General features: G+C 41.2%; 1 protein-coding gene across 2 annotated transcripts in view; it reads left to right on the top strand.

The window, feature by feature from the left end:
- Window positions 1-21,026, top strand: part of FNBP1L (formin binding protein 1 like) — a 116,836-nt gene that overhangs the window by 42,060 nt on the left and 53,750 nt on the right. For both annotated transcript variants that reach the window (XM_081087746.1, XM_081087745.1), the window contains exon 2: window positions 8,504-8,619. In XM_081087746.1, coding sequence (XP_080943872.1) covers window positions 8,504-8,619 — 116 coding nt within the window. The remainder of the gene's footprint in view (window positions 1-8,503; window positions 8,620-21,026) is intronic.

Below are 21,026 nucleotides of genomic sequence, written 5' to 3'. Positions count from 1 at the left end.
CAGATTATATTCCAATCACCACTGACCTGTTTCAGCACAGAGGAGCCCTGTCCCACCAGCACTACATGTTCAGAGGGTGCCACAGCCCTTCCAGATCTAGCATGATGGTCTTCAGAGTACACTGCCATAAACTTAGTTGAGGACCTAAGATCCTGTTCAAGGGCACAGGTCCCCAGGAGCCACCTTAACAAGGATTAAGGGCCACTGCCACTTCAGTAAAAGCTTTCCCTGACAGTGTGGAGCCTGCTTGCCTCTGTGTTATAATGATATGAAGCATAGATAAGTTTTATTTTTTCCCATCAATTTAATGCTAGAGAGAGATCTTCCTGCCAGATAGAATCAATGGAACCAAAAACAACTTTCCAAAGTCAGAATAATTGAGTCCCCAGTTCTATATCTTCTTCATGTTAAACACCCCATCCCTTTTTAAAATGAATACCACATAAGTTCCTTAATCTGACCATTGCTCCAAAATGCAATAGCCAAAACCAAACTGCCATGACAATCCCCTGTATTCCTCTGTGTCTCCATCTTGATTTCTTATTCCTACTGATCTTCAGGTCAACTTCCCTCCCTCCTTTGACAGTCACTATTATGGTGTGATCTAAACCTTGCCCAGCCAGTTTCTCCTCGATATTTCCATTCACTCCAGCCCACATCCCTATTCATGGAGCAGTGTTGACAGCTTCAGTGTTCTGTTTATGAGCCTGTTGAAAGGAAGGAGGGACAGGGCTTGTGTAACAGTGCTTATAAAGTAACTAGAGGCCCGGTGCAGGAATTCATGCACCAGTGAGGTCCCTCGGCCTGGCCTGGCCTGTGGGATTGGGCTGAAACCAGCTCTCTGACATCCCCTGAGGGGTCCTGGATTGTGAGAGTGTGCAGGCCAGGCCGAGGGACCCCACCAGTGCACTGGGGTCAGGGAGGGACGTGGAAGGTTGGCCAGTGGGGAGGGACCGCGGAAGGGCTCCAGGGTGTTTCCGGTCCATCTCTCTCAGTCCCGATCAGCCAGACCTCAGCAGCAAGCTCACCTACCGGTTGGAGCGTCTTCCCCCGGTGGTCAGTGCACATCATAGCGACTGGTCAACTGGTCGGTTGTCTACCCCCTGGTGGTCAGTGCACATTATCATGAGCGGTTGAGCGGCCTTAGCATATCATTAGCATATTGTGCTTTGATTGGTTGAATGGCTGACTGGACACTTAGCATATTAGGCTTTTATTATGTAGGATGTCCTAGGCCTTCACATTTGCTCATCACTCATATGCTTACCCAGAGTAACTCTCAATTCTGCAGGCTCCATTCATGGTAAGTACCCTATACAGGTGTACCATTTCTTATCTTTCACACTGTATTTTTATTGTACATTTTCTACTTTAAGATATGTTTCGATACATAATGCTTACCACTGTGTTACAATTGCTGGAAGTATTCATACAGTTACTTCTGTACAGGTTTGTAGCCTGTGAGCAATAGGCTGTACCATAGAGCCTAGGTGTATAGTAGGCTACATCATCTAAGTTTGTGTAGGTGCACTCTATGATGTTTGTACAGTGATGAAGTCACCTAATGAAACATTTCTCAGAATGTACCTCTATCTTCAAACAATACATGATTGTAGTAAAAATTACAGACAGAAAGTAGAATGGTGTTTGCCAGGGCCTGAAGGGAGGAGAGCACGAGGAGTTATTTTTTAATGGGTACAAAGTTCCAGTTTTACAAGATGAAAAGAATTGTGGAGATGGATAGTCGTTATGGCTTCACAGCAGTGTGAATGTACTTGTCACTGAACTGTACTCTTGAAAATGGTTAAGATGGTAAATTTTATGTTATGTGTATTTCATTACAATTTAAAAAATGACATTGTAAGGATTAGTAAAAACTCTACGGGTTAAAAATTTTTTAAAAAGGGGGAAACAAATCTTGGGCATCTGTTGATGTAACTAATCAACTTCAGTAAATGCCATGTTTAGAAATATCTCTGTTTTATTTTAGCTTTATATCTGGAATTATATGTCCCTTTAATTTCTACTTTACAAAAGAGCACATGACTTTGAATAATAGCAAATTTAATCTTTTTATTTTAGAGTTTTAATGAGTTAAAAGGTAGCTTTACACACCCTACAATAGAACTCTAACCTTGACTTCAAAACCTTTTTTTTAGCACATTCATTAAAACCCTGCGATAGTGGGACAAGTGAGATCCAAAAATTTTAATAGCATAAAGTACAGTGTAAGGTTTGTGAAAATGTTATTTAGTTTGTTGTACTATCAGAAAAAAGCACAAAAGTAGAGATGGTGAAGAATTATACCTAAGTGACACTTAACTGAGGGGAGAACGTCCCAAATGATCTTGTTTGTGTTGGTTCATTTCCTATCTTACTCTCTGAAGGACTTTTAGCTTGTTGCTGTTTTGAGAACAAGAGCAAGGTAGAGGATGGGAAGCAGTTACATTGTATTCAAATTTGTGTATCATCCCTCTTTATTCAGTGATATTATGCTTGTTAGCCTTATTAGAAACACTAGAGGCCCGGTGCACAAATGCCCTCGGGCGGGGGTGGGGGGGGGGTCCCTCAGCCCGGCCTGTGCCCTCTCACAGTCTGGGACCCCTTGGGGAATGTTCACCTGCTGGCTTAGGCCCACTCCCCGGGGGATCGGGCCTAAGCTGGTAGTCAGACATCCCTCTGGCAGCCCGAGAGCCCTTGGGGGATGTCCACTTGCCAGCAGGGAGCAGGCCTAAACTGGAGTCGGACATCCTTAGTGCTGCTGAAGAGGTGGGAGTGGCTCCCACCACCACCGCTGTACTGGCAGCCATCAGCCTGGCTTGTGGCTGAGCAGAGCTCCCCCTGTGGGAGCGCACTGACCACCAGGGGGCAGCTCCTGCATTGAGCGTCTGCCCCCTGGTGGTCAATGTGTGTCATAGTGACCAGTCATTCCCAGTCGTTCTGCTGTTAGGGTCAATTTGCATATTACCTTTTTATTGTATAGGATGGTATAAAATAACCCCTTTGATTTTTCAGAGATGGGGTGTTGTTCCCAAAGATTTAAGTTGAATTTGTTGCATTTAAAGAAGTTTCAGCTGTGCTAATTTGGGTTCTCTGAGAAATAGCCACCCAAATGGGATTAAACCAAGTACTCATTAGAGGTAATACCTGGGAGAGGGAATGGAGAGGGAGCCAGAGGCAGAAAAAGCTGTAAGACCACAAGCCAGGTCTGACGTTGATGGAGGAAGAGAGGGAGGAAGGAAGGAAGATTGAGTAGGTTGCAGGGAAATTTTAAGGAGAGTTTGGCAAGGCTTTTGGGGAGACCTTGAGCCAAATTCACTTGTCAGAAGAATCCTTGGACTCCCTGAACCAGATCTGTCTTTTAATCCCTGCCTTTCTCAGTCATTATGTGGGAACAACTGCAGCCCTGTCAGCTCTGCTTCCTGTGGTTAGAAATTTGAGAGGCACATTCTCATAGTTTCACCATCATCTTCTTACGTTATTTTTTATTTTTTATGTGGAATCTATTATGACCTGCTAAGTCATTGCCTTTAAGAAACATGGCTCTATTGATTAAGAGCTTTTGTGTATTCATTTATAACCATACTTGGAGAAATTGAAGAGTTGTATTATTTTTGTCTTGTCATATATTTGGTGCTTATTGATTTAAATTATAAATGCAAAAGAGGGCAGGGAACTACCCGCCAGCCCCCTCTAAGCCTTTAACACCTCCTTGTAGTTATTGCTAATGACAACGGTGGTAGAGTAGAGGAGAATGTCATGGGAAGAGAAGTAAAAAAAATATGCAATAGGATATTGGAAGGAGCACCTGGATAGATTTTGAAGTAACTAAGAGCTTAATTTAGAATTTAATTAAAGTTTTAATTAAAAGTTAAGATAGCAAGTGAGTTTCTTAAATATACAAGTTTGCATCTGTCTTTTAAAAAAGCAAAACCACGAGAAAACATGCAAATAATTAATAAGTTGACTTTTTAAAACTTAAAATATTTCTCAATTTACTTTGGAGGTCGATGTTGTTGATCCTGAGTTGTAAATTCATTTCTTGGTTCCATGAAACTTAAACACAAAGAAAATTTCTACAGTCCCATATGAATCAAAGACTGAGAAAAGTCATTTGTGTTAGATCTTAAAAATGTCTTTGGCAGTACTTCAGTATTCAGAAGTGTTGGAGAAACTTTGGCAGCAAAGCAGAGCCATAGAGTAAGACCAAACTAGGACAGCAAAGTCATTATTCTGCTTTTTAGTGAAGAAAGTATTTTTTTTAAACAGTTGTGACCTTTGGTGTTATACCAAAAATACCTAATTGGGACTTCATTTGGATGCAAGGCTGTGTCAAAGTATTTAGAAACACAAGGATTGAATATTAAGTAGTGACTTCTGAAAAAATTATAACATTTTAAATGCATAGTTATTTTTATGCCAGTTTTAACTTTTTTGTTGTTTTCTTAAAAAATGCCAGCTTTAATTTAAAATGTTTTTCATGTGTCCCCAAATGAATATGGTAAAATAACTTTAAACACCTTACAAATTTAAAAAATAATTTTAAATAATGCAGAAAATAAGAACTTTCTTAAATTTAAATATGAGACGATAAAATGGGAGATATATTTCACAGAAACTGTGGTTAGAATGAATGTGTTGGAAAAGGAACTGAGGGAATAAGTAAGGCAATGAAATGGATAGTATATATATATATATATATATATATATATATATATACACACATATTATATGTTTTAAACATATTTTTATTTATTTATTTAATTTATTTCAGAGAGGAAAAGAGAGAGATAGAGATAGAAACATCTGTGATGAGAGGGAATCATCGATTGGCTGCCTCCCACAAGCCCCACACTGGGGATTGAGCCAGAACCTGGGCATGCACCCTGACCGGGAATCGAACTTTGACCCCCTGTTCCATCGCTGGGTGGGCCCAGGATAATATTTGACCAGGTGTCTGGGCAGCATGGCCTAGCCAAATTGACACATAACATTATATCACAGTCAGTTTTAGAGGAGTTTGAAACTATTTATTAAAAATGTAAAGATGCAATGTTTTCTGATTAATTTGTAAAAATCACAGCCTGACATCATGGACATTTAGTAGCATATTTTAACATAGACCTTTCCACATTGGTGAGTAAGGTTGATAAAGGAATTGGAAAATGCAGTCAGCAGTGAACTTTTTCCCTCAGCTCTTTTTATTTTTGTGAAGTGTCATTTGTTTCCCAGCTGTGACAATCACTAGAAACTAAATGTCACCGTTTAAAGCCAAGGCCTTTGGATTGCTTTCCTTTAAGTATTAAACCAAGATTTTAGAAATAATGAGTCATAGTCAAGTCATTGCTCTCACTAAAATTGTTGTTAGTGTTTTAAAAAGTCATGGCCGAGAGGCTTTTGTTTGTTAAATAAGTAAAAATAATGTTTAAAATAAAGTTTAAAAATAATGTTTACCTCATTTTTTGTGGATTTCATAATTTAATAGTACAGTGTATATAAATTAGAAATCCTATATAATAAAACCCTAATATGCAAATTGACTGAACAGCGGGATGACTGGTTGCTATGACACACACTGACCATCAGGGGGCAGACACTCAATACAGGAGCTGCTCTGTGGTGGTCAGTCCCTCCCACAGGGGGAGCACTGCCCAGCCAAAAGCCAGGCTCATGGCTGGCAACTGTAGTGTTGGTGGCGGAAGCCTTTCCCGCCTCCATGGCAGCGCTAAGGACCCCTTGGGGGATGTGCGCCTCTCTGGCATAACCCAGCAGGTGGACATCCCCCAAGGGGTTCTGGACTTCGAGAGGGCGCCAGCCGGGCTGAGGCCCCTCCCTACCCCCCCAGTGCACGAATGTTGTGCACCAGACCTCTAGTCCTATCTAATGAAGCGGGAATATGCAAATTGACCGGCACACCATCACAAAGATGGCAAGGCCTACAGTGGATGTGGGGTTTCCATAACACAAGATGGCTGCAGCCACAGTGGAGGCTGATTTCCCGTAACGAGCCTTAACGAGCAATCAGCAGGAACCTGAGGCTGTGTGATGCTGGGCCAGGGCAGGGGACCTGAGGCTGCACCCCCTGTCTGGTGGGGCTTGACAGGGGACCTCAGGCTGCGCACCCTGCCCCGGTGACAGGCCGGGGACCTGAGGGTGCGCTGGGGGACCTGAAGCTGCGGCCCCTGCCCGGTGTGCACCAGGGGACCTGAGGCTGTGCCCTCTATCTGTAGGGCTTGGCAGGGGACCTGATGCTGTGTCCCCGCACCCTGTAGGGCTTGATGGGGGCCCTGCGCTGTGCCCCCTACCCTATGGGGCTTGACGGGAGTCCTGAGACTGCACCCCCTGCCTGGCGCCAGGTCAGGGGACCTGAGGCTGCGGCGTCCCCCCCCCCTCCCCCCCCCCCCCCCCCCCCCGCCCGGCAGGGCTTGATAAGTGTGGGGCCGGCTGGGTCTTTGGATCTTGCATGATTTTGAGGCGCTGCAGGTAGGCAAGGACTTGACTCTGGGTCCCATGGCGTGCCCCAGACTCTGAGAGGAGGAAGCTTTTCATATACATTTTACTAATTTTCTTTAATCTCTAACACTTCTATTATAGAGAAATGGCAAATAGCAATTTTTTTTTAAAATATATTTTATTAATTTTTTACAGAGAGGAAGGGAGAGAGATAGAGAGTTAGAAACATCGATGAGAGAGAAACATCGATCAGCCGCCTCCTGCACACTCCCCGCTGGGGATGTGCCTGCAACCAAGGTACATGGCCTTGACCGGAATCGAACCTGGGACCTTTCAGTCCGCAGGCCGACGCTCTATCCACTGAGCCAAACCGGTTTTGGCACAAATAGCAATTTTAAAATATTTTCTCTAATTAATCCCCTTTAAAGTGCATGAATTTCATGCACCGGGCTACTAGTATACTTATAGTAGAAGTATTTGTTCATATTTTTTACTGATAGGGGAGAGGGTTGTAATAAATTTGGAAATTTCAGAAGATAGAGAAGTATAATATAAAATTTCCTGAGGAAGATATGGAAGTTCATAGGTAAATAACTAATGTGATTAAACCATGGGTAATTTAGGAAAGAAACCTAGAATATAGAAAAAAAAATGGTATTTTAATTTGTTATCAGCATTGTAGACTTGAGCTATGGGTGAGGGAGACAGCACCAAGTTATTAATTTGGAGATTGTTATTAAGGGATAGGAAATGATGGTTTCTTAGGCAACGGGTAGCAAGAAACTGAACCTTTTTGGAAAAATGAAGGATGATTATTTCAACTTCAGACTATTCTTTTTCTTGCACTGTTTTTTTGTTGGGGGTTTTTAAATTTGAAAGACATTTCCAAATTAAGTTTACTGAGCAGTGCATCCTCTTGCTATTTTCAAGTCTACTTAGAAAGCCAAATGATACTGACAAAATTGTATGAAAGAATAGAATTAGAGTGGTAATATCAAACTATAATAGGCAGATAAATTGTATCGCTGCTGTTTAGAGAGTACTTTTACCAGTGGAATTTTAAAATGATTTAAGGAAATAAGATAGGGAAAGAGATAAAAAGCAAAGACTTGGAAATTCATAGGTAAATAACAAATGTGATTAAACCATGGGTAATTTAGGAAAGAAACCTAGAATATAGGTAGAAATGATATTTTAATCTGTTATAAGCATTGTAGACTTGAGCTATTGGTGAGGGAGATAGCACCAAGTTATTAATTTGGAGATTATTATCAAGGGATAGGAAATGATGGTTTCTTAGGCAATGGGTAGAAGGAAATATTTTTTGAGAATTGGAAGAGCCTTGTAAGATTTATTCGTACAGTATTAGTATTGTGTGTATTGCATTTCAGAACATTTAATGACATCGCTATAATCCTGTTGAGGTCGGTGATGGGACTCCCATATTAAGATGGAAAAAGTTCAAACAGCCTTGGTAACTTGCTCAAGGTCAGACATCTGATAAAGTGTAGATCCCAGAATATGAACCCAGATAATATTTGATTCTGGTCAGCCAATTTTCATTGAGTGCCTGCTGTGGTACCAGGCAAGCCATGGTGCTAATACCTTGGTAACTCAGAGTTGAGTAGTACATGGTTCTTGCCCTCAATATAGTATATCAAATGAAAAAGATAGGAATTTTTAGGGAGCCTTGAGACCCAGATAAAGGCCACTTATCCCAATCTGTGAGTTTAGGGCCATTTTCTGGAGGATAAAGTATCTGAACTGAATCTCAACAGAGGAATAAAAATGCAAAAAGGTGACTAGGGGAGGGTGTTGCAGCTAGGGAGAACCACATGTGTAAAGGCCTTTAGGCATAAAGTAGCATGATTCATGCTGAGGAACCTATTTCTGTGTAGGACTTAAGGGATGTGGTGGGTGCGGACCCGCAGAAGAGCCTAGGTTTTTTTTCCCCTCTTTTACTTCATTGCTTCTCTGGATGAATATTAGAAGCTAGTTAAAGCATTTGTGGATAAAATTAGACTTTTTACTGTGCTTTTACCTTTTCTAGGATCAGTTCGACAGCTTAGACAAGCATACACAATGGGGAATTGACTTCTTGGAAAGATATGCCAAATTTGTTAAAGAGAGGATAGAAATTGAACAGAACTATGCGAAACAATTGAGGTAAGTTAAAATTTTTTTCAATTCTCAGAAGTGAAATTACATGTGAAAATAGTTGGGTGTGCCCTGGCCGATGTGGTTCAAGTGGTTAGAGTGTTGGCCCACTCACCGAAGTGTCACAGATTTGAATCCCGTTCAAGGACACGTCGCTGGGTTGTATGTTCGGTCCCAGTTGGGGCATGTGTTGGAGGCAACCAGTTGATGTCTCTCTCATATTCATGTTTCTTTCTCTCTCTTCCATCCCCACTCCCTCCCTTACTTCCACTCTCTCTAAAAATCAATGGAAAAAATATCCTCAGGTGAGGATTAACAAAAAATAAATAAACAAAATAAAAATAGTTGGGTATTAGGTAAATGTGATATACTAGAAGTTAAATTCTGTTTTTTTTTTTTTTTTTTTTAAATATATTTTTATTGATTTTTTTTTTACAGAGAGGAAGGGAGAGAGATAGAGAGTTAGAAACATCGATGAGAGAGAATCATCGATCAGCTGCCTCCTGCACATCTCCCACTGGGGATATGCCCGCAACCCAGGTACATGCCCTTGACCGGAATCGAACCTGGGACCTCTCAGTCCGCAGGCCAACGCTCCATCCACTGAGCCAAACCGGTTTCGGCTAAATTCTGTTTTTCATTTAAGTAGATTGAATTAGGTAACTGGCTTGTTTTAATTACCGATTTAATTAAATCATAAGTAGCTTCATTCCGAAAGATACTTAAAATCCTAAAGTCAGGAAGCAAAATGCCAGTAAAAAGAAAAATTCCTGGTATAAATTCTGTACTTTACAGTTTTATTCCTTTGTAGTTTTTGCTTTAGTAATCTTTCTAAAGCATTGAAGATTTCTTCGGTTTCTCATTTTTTTTTTTTTTTTAAGTTTTTATGACTTGGAAATTGAATGTGCTTAGCTGAGTTTCTTTCTGTCAAAAATCATATATATTACTGATTTTGGAATATGTGCCAGAAGATAAAAGTTTTAAAGGGAAAATTTTAGTCTTAAAACAAATGGAATTAATTTCAAGATTTTGTTGTAGCAGAAGATCATTGTTGGACCACAATTTGACAAGTAGTTTTGCTGGAACTTTTAAGAGAAATGGTACTTGAAGTCTGAAGACTAGACACCAATCAGTACAAGGTTCTAGGGATGGGGTTGGGGTTCTTTATATTTCAACTGACAGAAAATCCAACCTAAACAGGCACACGGACTGAAAATTCCAGGCATGTTTTATTCTGGGGTCAAATGTGTCCAGGTTCCAGTTTTGGATTCTACCTCCCCTTTGCTGCCTTTATCCTCAGGTTCCATTCAGTAGTACCATTCCTTTTGCCCTCTTAGCTCTAGATTTCATATCTTTATATCCTTACATCCTGGTGAGGAATAATTTTTTTTTCTCTATTGTGCATTTGGGGAAGGAGAGGGGATAGGGAAGGGGGAAGGAAAAAAATGAAGGAAGGGAGAAGAGGGTGACAGAAGGAAAGCAGAGTGCGAGCTTCTATTAGTTTCTTTTTTCCAGAAGTCCCAGCAAGGGTTTCTCCTTTTGTCACGCTAACCCTGTGTCGGTTACATGCTTATCCTGAACAGTTCACGGGGGTGAGAATAATTAGAATGATTTGTAGCTAATGATAGGGGTGGGCTAGTTACTGAAGAGAAATTTAAGGTAGTGGATAGCAGAAGGAAGGGGTTGATAGTTGCATGAGAAACCACATGATAAACTACAATAGTAGTGGTTTATACAATCAATTGACTAGGTTTAGGGATGAAATTAGACATATATGATGAATAGATTATTAATAACTAGTGACCTGGTGCATGGATTTGTGCATATTGAAAGGAAATTAGTTAGAAGGTGGCCACGGGGGGCGGGACTGGGAGAGACTGGCCGGACATGCCCTGGAGCCAGCTGCACCTGGGGTAGTGCTGTGGCTTGAAGGGCATCTGTGGGGTCCCTCTGGCAGGTGGGTCCCTCAGCCTGGCCTGTGGGGATCGGGCCGAAACCCGCTCTCCGACATCCCCTGAGGGGTTCTGGAGTGCGAGAGGGCACTCTGTAAAGTTGCTGTCGTTCAGGGTGTGGAACGCAAACGCAAGTGTGCAGTAAACCAGATTTGAGGCCGACAGTGCCCAGCAACAACATAACCCACAGCCGAAGGTGGAATTGTGCGACCCTGTGAGGAATTGGGCTCCCTCTTCTCTGGTTTCAGGGTGTGTACCCTAGGACTGGCGCTGCCAAGTCACTGCAGCTCGGCAGCTCCTGTGTTGAGCATCTTCCCCCTGGTGGTCAGTGTGCATCATAGAGACTGGTCAGATGGTAGGAGGGACACTTAGCATATTAGCCTTTTATATACGTAGGTGTTTTTATAATGATGCACATACTGTTAGGACATTTACTGCAAGAGTGGCATCTTGTTAATTTCTTCATCCATTTGCTTCCTCTGTTTTTTTTTAAAAGCAGGTATTTCCCATTTGAGAATATAAACAGAGAGCCTATTAGCATACTAATAGTAATAGTGATGATATTTCACCTGCCCAGAAGTTACACTCTTGGAACTTTACCCCTCAAGACTCTAGAAGCATTAAGGACCTTGAAAAGTTAAAATAGCAATCAATATTGTATTCACATGTGAATAAAAATTTTTCCTCATTTAGTTTTAAATAGATCTCAATTCTAGCACAGTAAGTTCTTTGGATTCCAACTTTTCCAATAGAAGTGAAGAGAAGAAATACTTTAGGCAATACAGTGATGGCAGTGTGAAATTACGATAAAAATGATTAAAATATTATTAAAACAGATTAAAAAGAGTTTCAAGTCTAAAGTACCTGGCAGTAAGGGAATGATGAAAAATATTGTGGAATATGCAGTTTAAATAAATCAGGTATACTAGTATATTTAAACTTAAAGGCTATTTACTAGTAATCTATTAGTGTAAAAAGCAAGTTGTAAAACTGAATGTATAGCAAATCTGCTTGCTTATTCTAGTTTTTTGAATACAAATTATGTGTAAAATTTGTATGTATTCTCAAGAAGTACAGAAGGATACACCCAAGTTGTTTTATAGCAGTTACTCCCTGGGGAATTGGAGGGGGGATGGTAAGGGAAGGAACTTTTTTTATTTACACTTTTGAATTACTGAAGTTTTTAAAACAATTGTGTGTTATATTTTTGTAGTTTAAAACATTTGTTTTTAAGCAAAGAATGTGGTATACTTCAATAGAGAATCTTACAACAAATTATAAAATAAAAAATTGGTAATTTAGAAGGTACAATTTCAGCAGTCTGGAATATATAACTGTCCAGGATAACTCAGGCTTCAGGGTTTTAGGATGGCCAAGCTTTTACCAAAGTAACAGGACTCTAATCAAATGACAGACTTGTTTGCCTTTCTCTCAGTTTTGTGACTGATAACAATCATTATAATTTTCATTTACTTGCAAAAAAATATTTGAACACCACTTCACTGAAGCAAAGGTGGCTAGAATCTGCAATTATATTATATGAAAAATATAATTTTGCAGTAGAGTTTATTATGCACAGATGCTCTAGATCAGTGATTTGCACTTTTTTTTTTTTCTTTGTCCGAAGGGAAGAGGCTTGCCTTGTTTATTTCCTCTTCTTTAATGGAAAAAATTCTTTTGGTTAACTCCCTCCTGTTTATTCTATGCAGAGGACAATTTCTTTCATAGTAGGCAGCTTTTTTTCCTCCTAAATAATAACTATATACAGAATGTTAAACATTTACATTTTAAACATACAAGGTGGGGCAAAAGGTTTACAATTGTGAGTATGAGAAACTCAGAGTTTATTCTTTTTTTAAAAAATTAAATCTTTATTGTTCAGGTTATTACAGTTGTTCCTCTTTTTTTCCCCCATAGCTCTCCTTCACCCAGTTCCCACCCCACCCTCTGCCCTTACCCCTCCCACTGTCCTCATCCATAGATGTACGATTTTTGTCCAGTCTCTTCCTGTACCCCCACACCCCTTTCCGCCAAGAATTGTCAGTCCACTCCCTTTTCATGCCCCTGGTTCTATTATATTCACCAGTTTACTCTGTTCATCAGATTTTTTATTCACTTGATTTTTAGATCACTTGTTGATAGATATGTATTTGCTGTTCATAATTTTTATCTTTACCTTTTTCTTCTTCCTCTTCTTAAAGAATACCTTTCAGCATTTGATATAATGCTGGTTTGGTGGTGATGAACTCCTTTAGCTTTTTCTTATCTGTGAAGCTCTTTATCTGACCTATCATTCAATTCTGAATGATAGCTTTGCTGGGTAAAGTAATCTTGGTTGTAGGTTCTTGCTATTCATCACTTTGAATATTTCTTGCCACTCTCTTCTGGCCTGCATAGTTCCTGTTGAGAAATCAGCTGACAGTCGTATGGGTACTCCCTTGTAGGTAACTGACTGTCTTTTGTTGCTTGTAAGATTCTCTCTTTGTCCTTTGCTCTTGGCATTTCAATTATGATGTGTCTTGGTGTGGTCCTCTTTGGATTCCTTTTGTTTGGGGTTCTCTGCGCTTCCTGGACTTGTAAGTCTATTTCTTTCACCAGGTAGGGGAAGTTTTCTGTCATTATTTCTTCAAATAGGTTTTCAATATCTTGCCCTCTCTCTTCTTCTGGCACCCCTATAATTCTGATGTTGGTATGCTTAAAGTTGTCCCAGAGGCTCCTTACACTATCTTCATATTTTTGGGTTCTTTTTTCTTTTTTTTTTTCCGGTTGGGTATTTTTTGTTTCTTCGTATTTCAAATCTTTGACTTGATTCTTGGGATCCTCTTGTCTGCTGTTGGATCTCTGTATATTATTCTTTATTTCAGTCAGTGTGTGCTTAATTTCTAGTTGGTATTTTTTCATATCCTCCAGGGTCTCACTAAATTTATCGGTGGTTTCCAGAAATTTCTTGAAAAACCTTATAACCGTGCTTTTGAACTCTATATCCAGTTGTTTGCTTTCCTCCATTTCTGTCATTTGTGACCTGTTTCTTTGTCTCTGCATTTTTTATGCTTCCCTGTGTTGGTAGAGTGGCTTTGTGTGCTAGGTGTCCTATAGGGCCCAGTGGCTCAGCCTCCCCAATTACCTGAGGTGGACACTCTTGGTGCACCCCTTTGTGGGCTTTGTGCACAGTCTTTTTGTAGTCTTGTTGTAGTTAAGCCTTGATTGTTGTAGTTATCACTGGGAGGAATTGACCTCCAGGCCAATTGGCTGTGAGAATCAGCTGTGTCTGCAGTGGGAGAACTTCTGTGCTGAAGACACCCTTCTGGGGCAAGACTTGCTTCAGTGGGGCTTTGGTGCTCACTGATTCTGCCCCCTGAGTGTGTCCCTTATGGATCTGAGGAGTTGTAATCTGGATGGTCCCACTCTGACCACTGGGTACACTGGCTCTTGGATCTCTAAGGAGGTGCTAATTTAGCCTCTGCCTGAAGCTGCCCAGCAGGAGCTATAGAGAACTTTGCAGATTCATTTTCTTTGTTTGGGGTTTGGAGGTGCCCAGATGAGGCCCAGCTGTGAAGCAGTGCAAGCTGCTGTGGGGTCTTGGACCTTCTCTTGGAAGTTCTGGGTCTGTCTGGCCCAGCTGCACTTTGTTAGGTAATTTTCAGATTGCAAAGGGCATTCATATGCAAAAGCCTCTGCTGCAGCCTGGGTGGGGCGGGGTCTCAGGGAATCAACAGGGCGGAGCAAACAGCTATGGCTGATCCTCAGCCCTGCCCTAAGGGGGCCCCATGTCTCAGTGTCTCAGTAATTGCTGCAAGCACCTCTGAGGGAAAGCCACCCTCAAGTTCCGAGTTCTGCCTGCTGCCAGACAGTCCAGTTTCTCCCCATCTGAGTCCTGGGTCCCCAGAGACTTCCTGGGACTGGAGTTCAGAGCAGTCGGGAGCTTGTGACTCCCTCCCGATTCAAAAAGACAGCTGCGATTCAAAAAGACAGCTGCGTCCTCAGGTGCCAGCCCCTTTCCTTGCTCGCTGGAGCCTCTGTACCTCTGCACTTTACTTCCGCACCTCCTCTGAGTCTCAGTGTGCTTTTCTCTTTCCTTCTAGTTGTAGAATTTCCATTCAGCCAGCCTTCCTGTGGTTCTGGATGATGTCTGTTTTGTCTATTGTTGTATTTTTGACGTTGTTGTGGGAGGCAGCAATTTCCGGTGTTTACCTATGCCACCATCTTGTTTTCTCCTTTCAGAGTTTATTCCTGTATTATTATTTATTATTGTATTATTTTCCACACAAACAATTGTACACCTACTTTTGCCCCACCCTGTATTACAAGATATTAAAATTTTTCAGCCTTTGGTATTCCCAGTTTATTTTCTTCTCATCTATTTGTCTGTTTTGATGGCTTTGGTTTAATTTTATCTTGATTTTTGGTAGTGGTTTGAGGGTGGTAATAAATAGAAAACAAAGCATCTAATTATGTTTAAAGACATAGCTATACACAATTGAGTCATGTCCATTTTGATTGATGATAAACTGATTTAAGATAACTTAGTAGAGTGTTTTATGTTTGCAGATATAAAAAACTGAACTCAATCATTCCTTTAATAAAGTTATTGTATTTGTATGGCAGAGATTAAAATTTCTAAGTTAAAAACAAGTTCTATATACATAGGCATCATTTTATTTTATTTTTAAGTAAAAATAATTATGGTATTAAGTGCTATCATAAAGATCGTTATGTGAAATTATATTACCCTACTGCCACCCCAGATCATGTCTTTCTGGTTTAAGTGTGTGGCAGTGTGGTATACTAGAAGAGAAATAGATTGGACGATAGAAACCTTAAAAGCTACTCTTATCTTAACGAGAGCAGAAATCTCTCCAAATACCTTTATTTTTTAGTTTTTTCTCTTTTTTAAAATCATCTTTGCTCAATCCATCCACCCCCTCACTCTCCCACCTCTGATAGCTGTCAGCCTGCTCTCTATGAGTCTGCCACTATTTTGCTTGATGATAATTCATTTTGTTCATTAGATTCCACATTATGAGTGAAATCATATGGTACTTGTCTTTCTCTGACTGGCTTATTTCACTTAGCATAATGCTCTCCAGGTTCATCCATGCTGTCTCAAAGGGTAAGATTTCCTTCTTTTTTATGGCCAAGTGGTATTCCATTATGTAAATGTACCATAGCTGTTTTATCCACTCATCTACTGATGGGATACTTCCAAGATTTGGGCTACTTTCAAATCTTGTCTGTTGTAAATAACACTGCAGTGAACATAGGGGTGCATATATTCTTTGAAATTAGTGTTTCAGGTTTCTTTGGATAAATTCCCAGAAGTGGAAGTGCTGGGTCATACGGTAGTTCTATTTTTAAATTTTTTGAGGTATCTTCCTACTCCTTTCCACAGTGGCCGTACCAGTCTACATTTCCACCAACAGTGCACTATGTTTCCCTTTTCTCCACATCCTTGCCAACACTTGTTTGCTGATTTATTGATGATAACCATTTTGACAGGTGTGAGGTGACATCTCATTGTGTTTTCAATTTGCATTTCTCTAATGATTAGTGACATGGAGCATTTTTTCATATGTCTATTGGGCATCTGAATGTTCTGTTTGGAAAAGTGTCTGTTCAGGTCCTTTGTCTATTTTTAAATTGCATTGTTTGGTTTTTAGTATTGAGTTTTATAAGTTCTTAGTCCCTTATCAGATGTATCATTGGCAACTATGTTCTCCCATTCAGTGAGATGTCTTTTCACTTATTGGTGGTTTCCTTTGCTGTGTAAAAACTCTTTAGTTTGATGTAGTCCCATTTGTTTATTTTTCCTTTTGTTTCACTTGCCTAAGGAGATATATTACAAAAAATACTGCTACAAGAAATGTCCGAGATTTTACTGCCTATGTTTTCTTCTAGGATTTTTATGGTTTTTGAGTCTCACATTTAAGTATTTAATTCATTTTGAGTTTATTCTTGTGTATGATATAAAAGGGTGGTCTAGTTTCTTTTCTTTTTTTTTTTTTTGCATGTATCTGTCCAATATTCCCAGCACATTTTATTGAATAGACTATTTACCCCATTGTATGTTTTTGCCTCTTCTGTCAAGTATTAATTGACTATCAGGCGTGGGTTTATTTCTGGGCTCTCTATTCCATTGATCTATATGTCTGTTTTTATGCCAGTACCATATGGTTTTGATTACTGGGGCCTTATAAAGTTTGATATCAGGTAGCATTATTCCTTCAAATTTCTGGAGGTTTCTCCTGTTCTTTCATTTGGGGCCTGTTTCTTTGTCTCCCAATTTCTGCTGCCTCTTTGTGTTTGTTTCTATGTACCAGGTATTAGATAGATCTGCTCTGACTCCCAGTCTTGGTCGAGTGGCCTTATGTAATAGGTGTCCTGTAGGGTCCAGTGGTGCAGTCTCCGTGATCACCTGAGCTGGATGCTCCAGGAATGTCCCATGTGGTGGGTTATGTGGGCCCTCCTGTTGTAATTGAGTCATTATTGCCATTGGCCCATTCCTTCGTGGAATCAACCCTCAGGTTGGCTGACTGTGAGGTTCAACCCTGACCATGGTGCGTGAGCTATTGTGCAGGTGCTGACCACAGAAATCAGAGTTCACCTCAGCAGGGTTTGGTGCCTGCTGAGATCTCTCTTTGGATATGCTACTTGTGAAACTTAGTGGATCTTTCTCTGATGTTCTCCAAAGCTAGTCATTGGGTGTATTGGTTCTTAACCTCTTGGGGAGGACTGTGGTGTAGGCCAATGTAAGACTTGGCCTGTTATTGGCCCTTGGCTACCTCTTTGGAGTTACCTGCGATCCACAGTTTATGCCTGCCTCTACTGTGCACCAAGGCTGGCTTTTAGCAGCACGGGACCTGAGGGCAGGTCAGCAAAAGTCCTAAGACACCCTGATGAGATCTGGCTCTATCTGCCTCTGCCTCTGCCTGCTGCCTGCCTGTCAGGTTCAGTCACTGAAAGAGCCTCTGGCTGTATTCCTCAGGGCTTGCACTTCACAGTTTAGGGTTATCCCGCCCCCCCCCCCCTCCCATGCTACCTGGAGGAGAGTGCTCCACCCAAGAGAGATGGCGTCTGTGGTTTGGGAGAATGAGTCAGCACAGGGATTCTGGTGGCTCTCCCTTCAGGCCGCCCCCCACCCCCCAGAGACACAAACTTCAGATTGTCCTCAAGCAACTCTAGTCCGCTCTGCCCTCCCTCCCCAGGAACCCAGGGTGAGTGGCTACAAATGAGATATTTTGCAGTGGCCCTTGAAGAGGGTGCCTTTGTCTCCAGTGAATCCTGCCTCTTCCTTGCAGAAAGAAATCCCTTTGCTCTTCACAGCCAGATATTATGTGAGCACCTCCTCCCAGCTCTGGTGTTCTGGGTTGGGGAGCTGAGCTTGGGGTTTAGACCTCATGGTTCTCAGGGTTCTCAGGAGGATCCCCCTGCAGCTGAGGTATCCCTTAGGAACTTCAGCAGCTACCTCAGGAGCAGGGCCAGCCCTTTTCGTGTCTCCACCCTTCCTACCAGTCTGGATGTGGTTTCTTCTGTAAATCCTTGGTTATAAGACTTCTCTCTTCAGGTGGTTATTCAGGATGATTGTTCTATAATTTAGTGTAATTCCAGGTTAGTTCTGGGAGGAGGTGAGTATAGCTTCCACTTTCCCAGCCACCCTCTTGAATCCCCCTTTCCAAGTAGCTTTTGATGTTTTGTTCAATTCTGTACCTGGCAACATCGATGGTAGCTCTAGAGCTGAGTGAATATAAATTGAATGAGTAAATAATTGAGTTATCTGTAAATCTAGTACTTGGTTTAGTTTAGAAATTAGGATTTCTGCCCATATTCTGTACCTTTGACCAAGTACTGCTTTCTGTCTGTACTAGTATTTGTGACATACACAGTTGACCATTTACTGTGCCAGTTTACTTAAATGAAGATTTTTCCAGTGGACCCTTACAGCTCAAACTTCCATTGTTCAAGGGTCAATGATACATCATTGTTATGAGGTGGTTGTTCTACTAAAAGCTTTCCCTATATCTAGGGGTAGGCTTAGATATAGAATAATCCAAATAATACCAGTCTCTATTTTCTTTTCTTTTTTTTTTAATTAAATCTTTATTGTTCAGATTATTACATTTGTTCCTCTTTTTTTCCCCCCCATAACTCCCCTCCTCCCAGTTCCCGCCCCACCCTCCGCCCTCACTCCCCACCCACTGTCCTCATCCATAGGTGCACGATTTTTGTCCAGTCTCTTCCCGAATCTCCCACACCCCTTTCCCCCCAAGAATAGTCAGTCCATTCCCTTTCTATGTCCCTGATTCTATTATAATCAACAGTTCATTCTGTTCATCAGATTATTTATTCACTTGATTCTTAGATTCACTTGTTGATAGATGCATATTTGTTGTTCATAATTTATATCTTTACCTTTTTCTTCCTCTTCCTCTTCTTAAAGGATACCTTTCAGCATTTCATATAATCCTGGTTTGGTGGTGATGAACTCCTTTAGCTTTTCCTTATCTGTGAAGCACTTTATCTGACCTTCAATTCTGAATGATAGCTTTGCTGGATAAAGTAATCTTGGTTGTAGGTTCTTGGTATTCATCACTTTGAATATTTCTTGCTACTCCCTTCTGGCCTGCAAAGTTTCTGTTGAGAAATCAGCTAACAGTCGTATGGGTATTCCCTTGTAGGTAACTGAGTTTCTTTCTCTTGCTGTTTTTAAGATTCTCTCTTTATCTTTTGCTCTTGGCATTTTAATGATGATGTGTCTTGGTGTGGTCCTCTTTGGATTCCTTTTGTTTGGGGTTCTCCGCGCTTCTTGGACCTGTAAGTCCATTTCTTTCACCAGGTGGGGGAAGTTTTCTGTCATTATTTCTTCAAATAGGTTTTCAATATCTTGCTCTCTCTCATCTTCTGGCACCCCTATAATTCTGATGTTGGTACGCTTGAAGCTGTCCCAGAGGCTCCTTACACTATCCTCGCATTTTTGGATTCTTTTTTCATTTTGCTTTTCCGGTTGGGTGTTTTTTGCTTCCTTGAATTTCAAATCATTGACTTGATTCTTGCGCTCCTCTGGTCTGCTGTCGGGAGTCTGTATAATATTCGTTATTTCAGTCCGTGTATGCTTAATTTCCAGGTGGTTCCCCAATATAAGATCGAGGGTCTCATTAGTTTTCTTGTAGATCTCATTAAGTTTATCGGCGGCTTCTAAACAGTTCTTGAGAGACCTTAAAAGTGTGGTTCTGAACTCTATATCTTCCATTGACAATTTTGTCCTGTTTCTTTGTCTCCGCATTTTGTTATGCTTCCTTGGTGCACCCCCTAGTGGTCTTTGTGCGCAGTCTTATAAACCTTGATTGTTGTAGCTAATACCAGGGAGGGTTTGACCTCCAGGCCAAGTGGCTATGAGAATCAGCTGTGTCTGCAGTGAGAGAACTTCTGTCCTCTAGGGAGGTGCTAATCTAGGCTTTGCCTGAGGCTATCCGGCAAATGCCTCTGTGCAGGGCTTGGGCGGGGCGGGTCGCACAGGATCAATAGGGTGGGCCGGAGAGAGCAGTTATGGCGGCTCTCAGTCCTGTCCCCAGGGGCTCTGCCTCTCTGAGTCCCAGCAAAGGCTGCAAACCTCGGAGAGAAAGCTGCACTCGCTCTGACCGAAGCCAGACAGTCTTTGAGTCTGGGTCCCTAAAGACTCGCCCGGATCTGGAGCTCAGAGTCTGCGACTCCCTCCCGATTGAAAATGCCAACTGCGCCCTCCGCCGCCAGCCCGCTCCGCTCACTCTGCACCTCAGAATTTGACTTCAGCACTGCGCCTCCTCTGAGTGTCCGTATGCGTTTCTCTTTCCTCCTAGTTGTAGGACTTCCACTCAGCCAGCGTTCCTGTGGTTCTGGGTGATGTCCCTTCCGTTTTTTGGTTTCACTTTTGAAGTAGTTGTTCAAAGCAGCAAACTCCAGTGTTAACCTATGCCGCCATCTTGGTTCTCTCTCCAGTCTCTATTTTCTATTTAACCCTTACTTTCTCAGGCCTCTTTATCAGAATTTTCTGTTTCTGTGTCACTCTCTTTAATCTCAGAAGATCCCAGGGCATTTGTCTGAGATTTTGCTGCCTTTGGATTCCTCTAGTATTTTTTTATGGGTTCCTGTCTTATGTTTAAGTCCTTTATCCATTTTGAGTTTATTTTTGTGTATGGTGTAAGTTGGTGGTCTAGTTTCATTTTTTTTTTTTTTGCATGTATCTGTCCAATTTTCCCAACACCATTTATTGAAGAGGCTGTCTTGACTGCATTGTATGTTCATGCCTTCTTTGTTGACTATTAATTGAGCATAGTGGTTTGGGTCGATTTCTGGGTTCTCTGTTCTATTTCATTGATCTATATGTCTGTTCTTGTGCCAGTACCAGGCAGTTTTTAAAACAGTGGCTTTGTAATATAGCTTGATATCTGGTATTGAGATCCCTCCTACTTTGTTCTTCTTTCTTAGGATTGC

Source organism: Myotis nattereri, assembly GCF_964212035.1.
Source record: "Myotis nattereri genome assembly, chromosome: 3".
Taxonomy (NCBI): Eukaryota; Metazoa; Chordata; class Mammalia; order Chiroptera; family Vespertilionidae; genus Myotis; species Myotis nattereri.
Note: the sequence above shows the minus strand (reverse complement) of the source record. Positions and strands in the feature narration are given on the sequence as shown.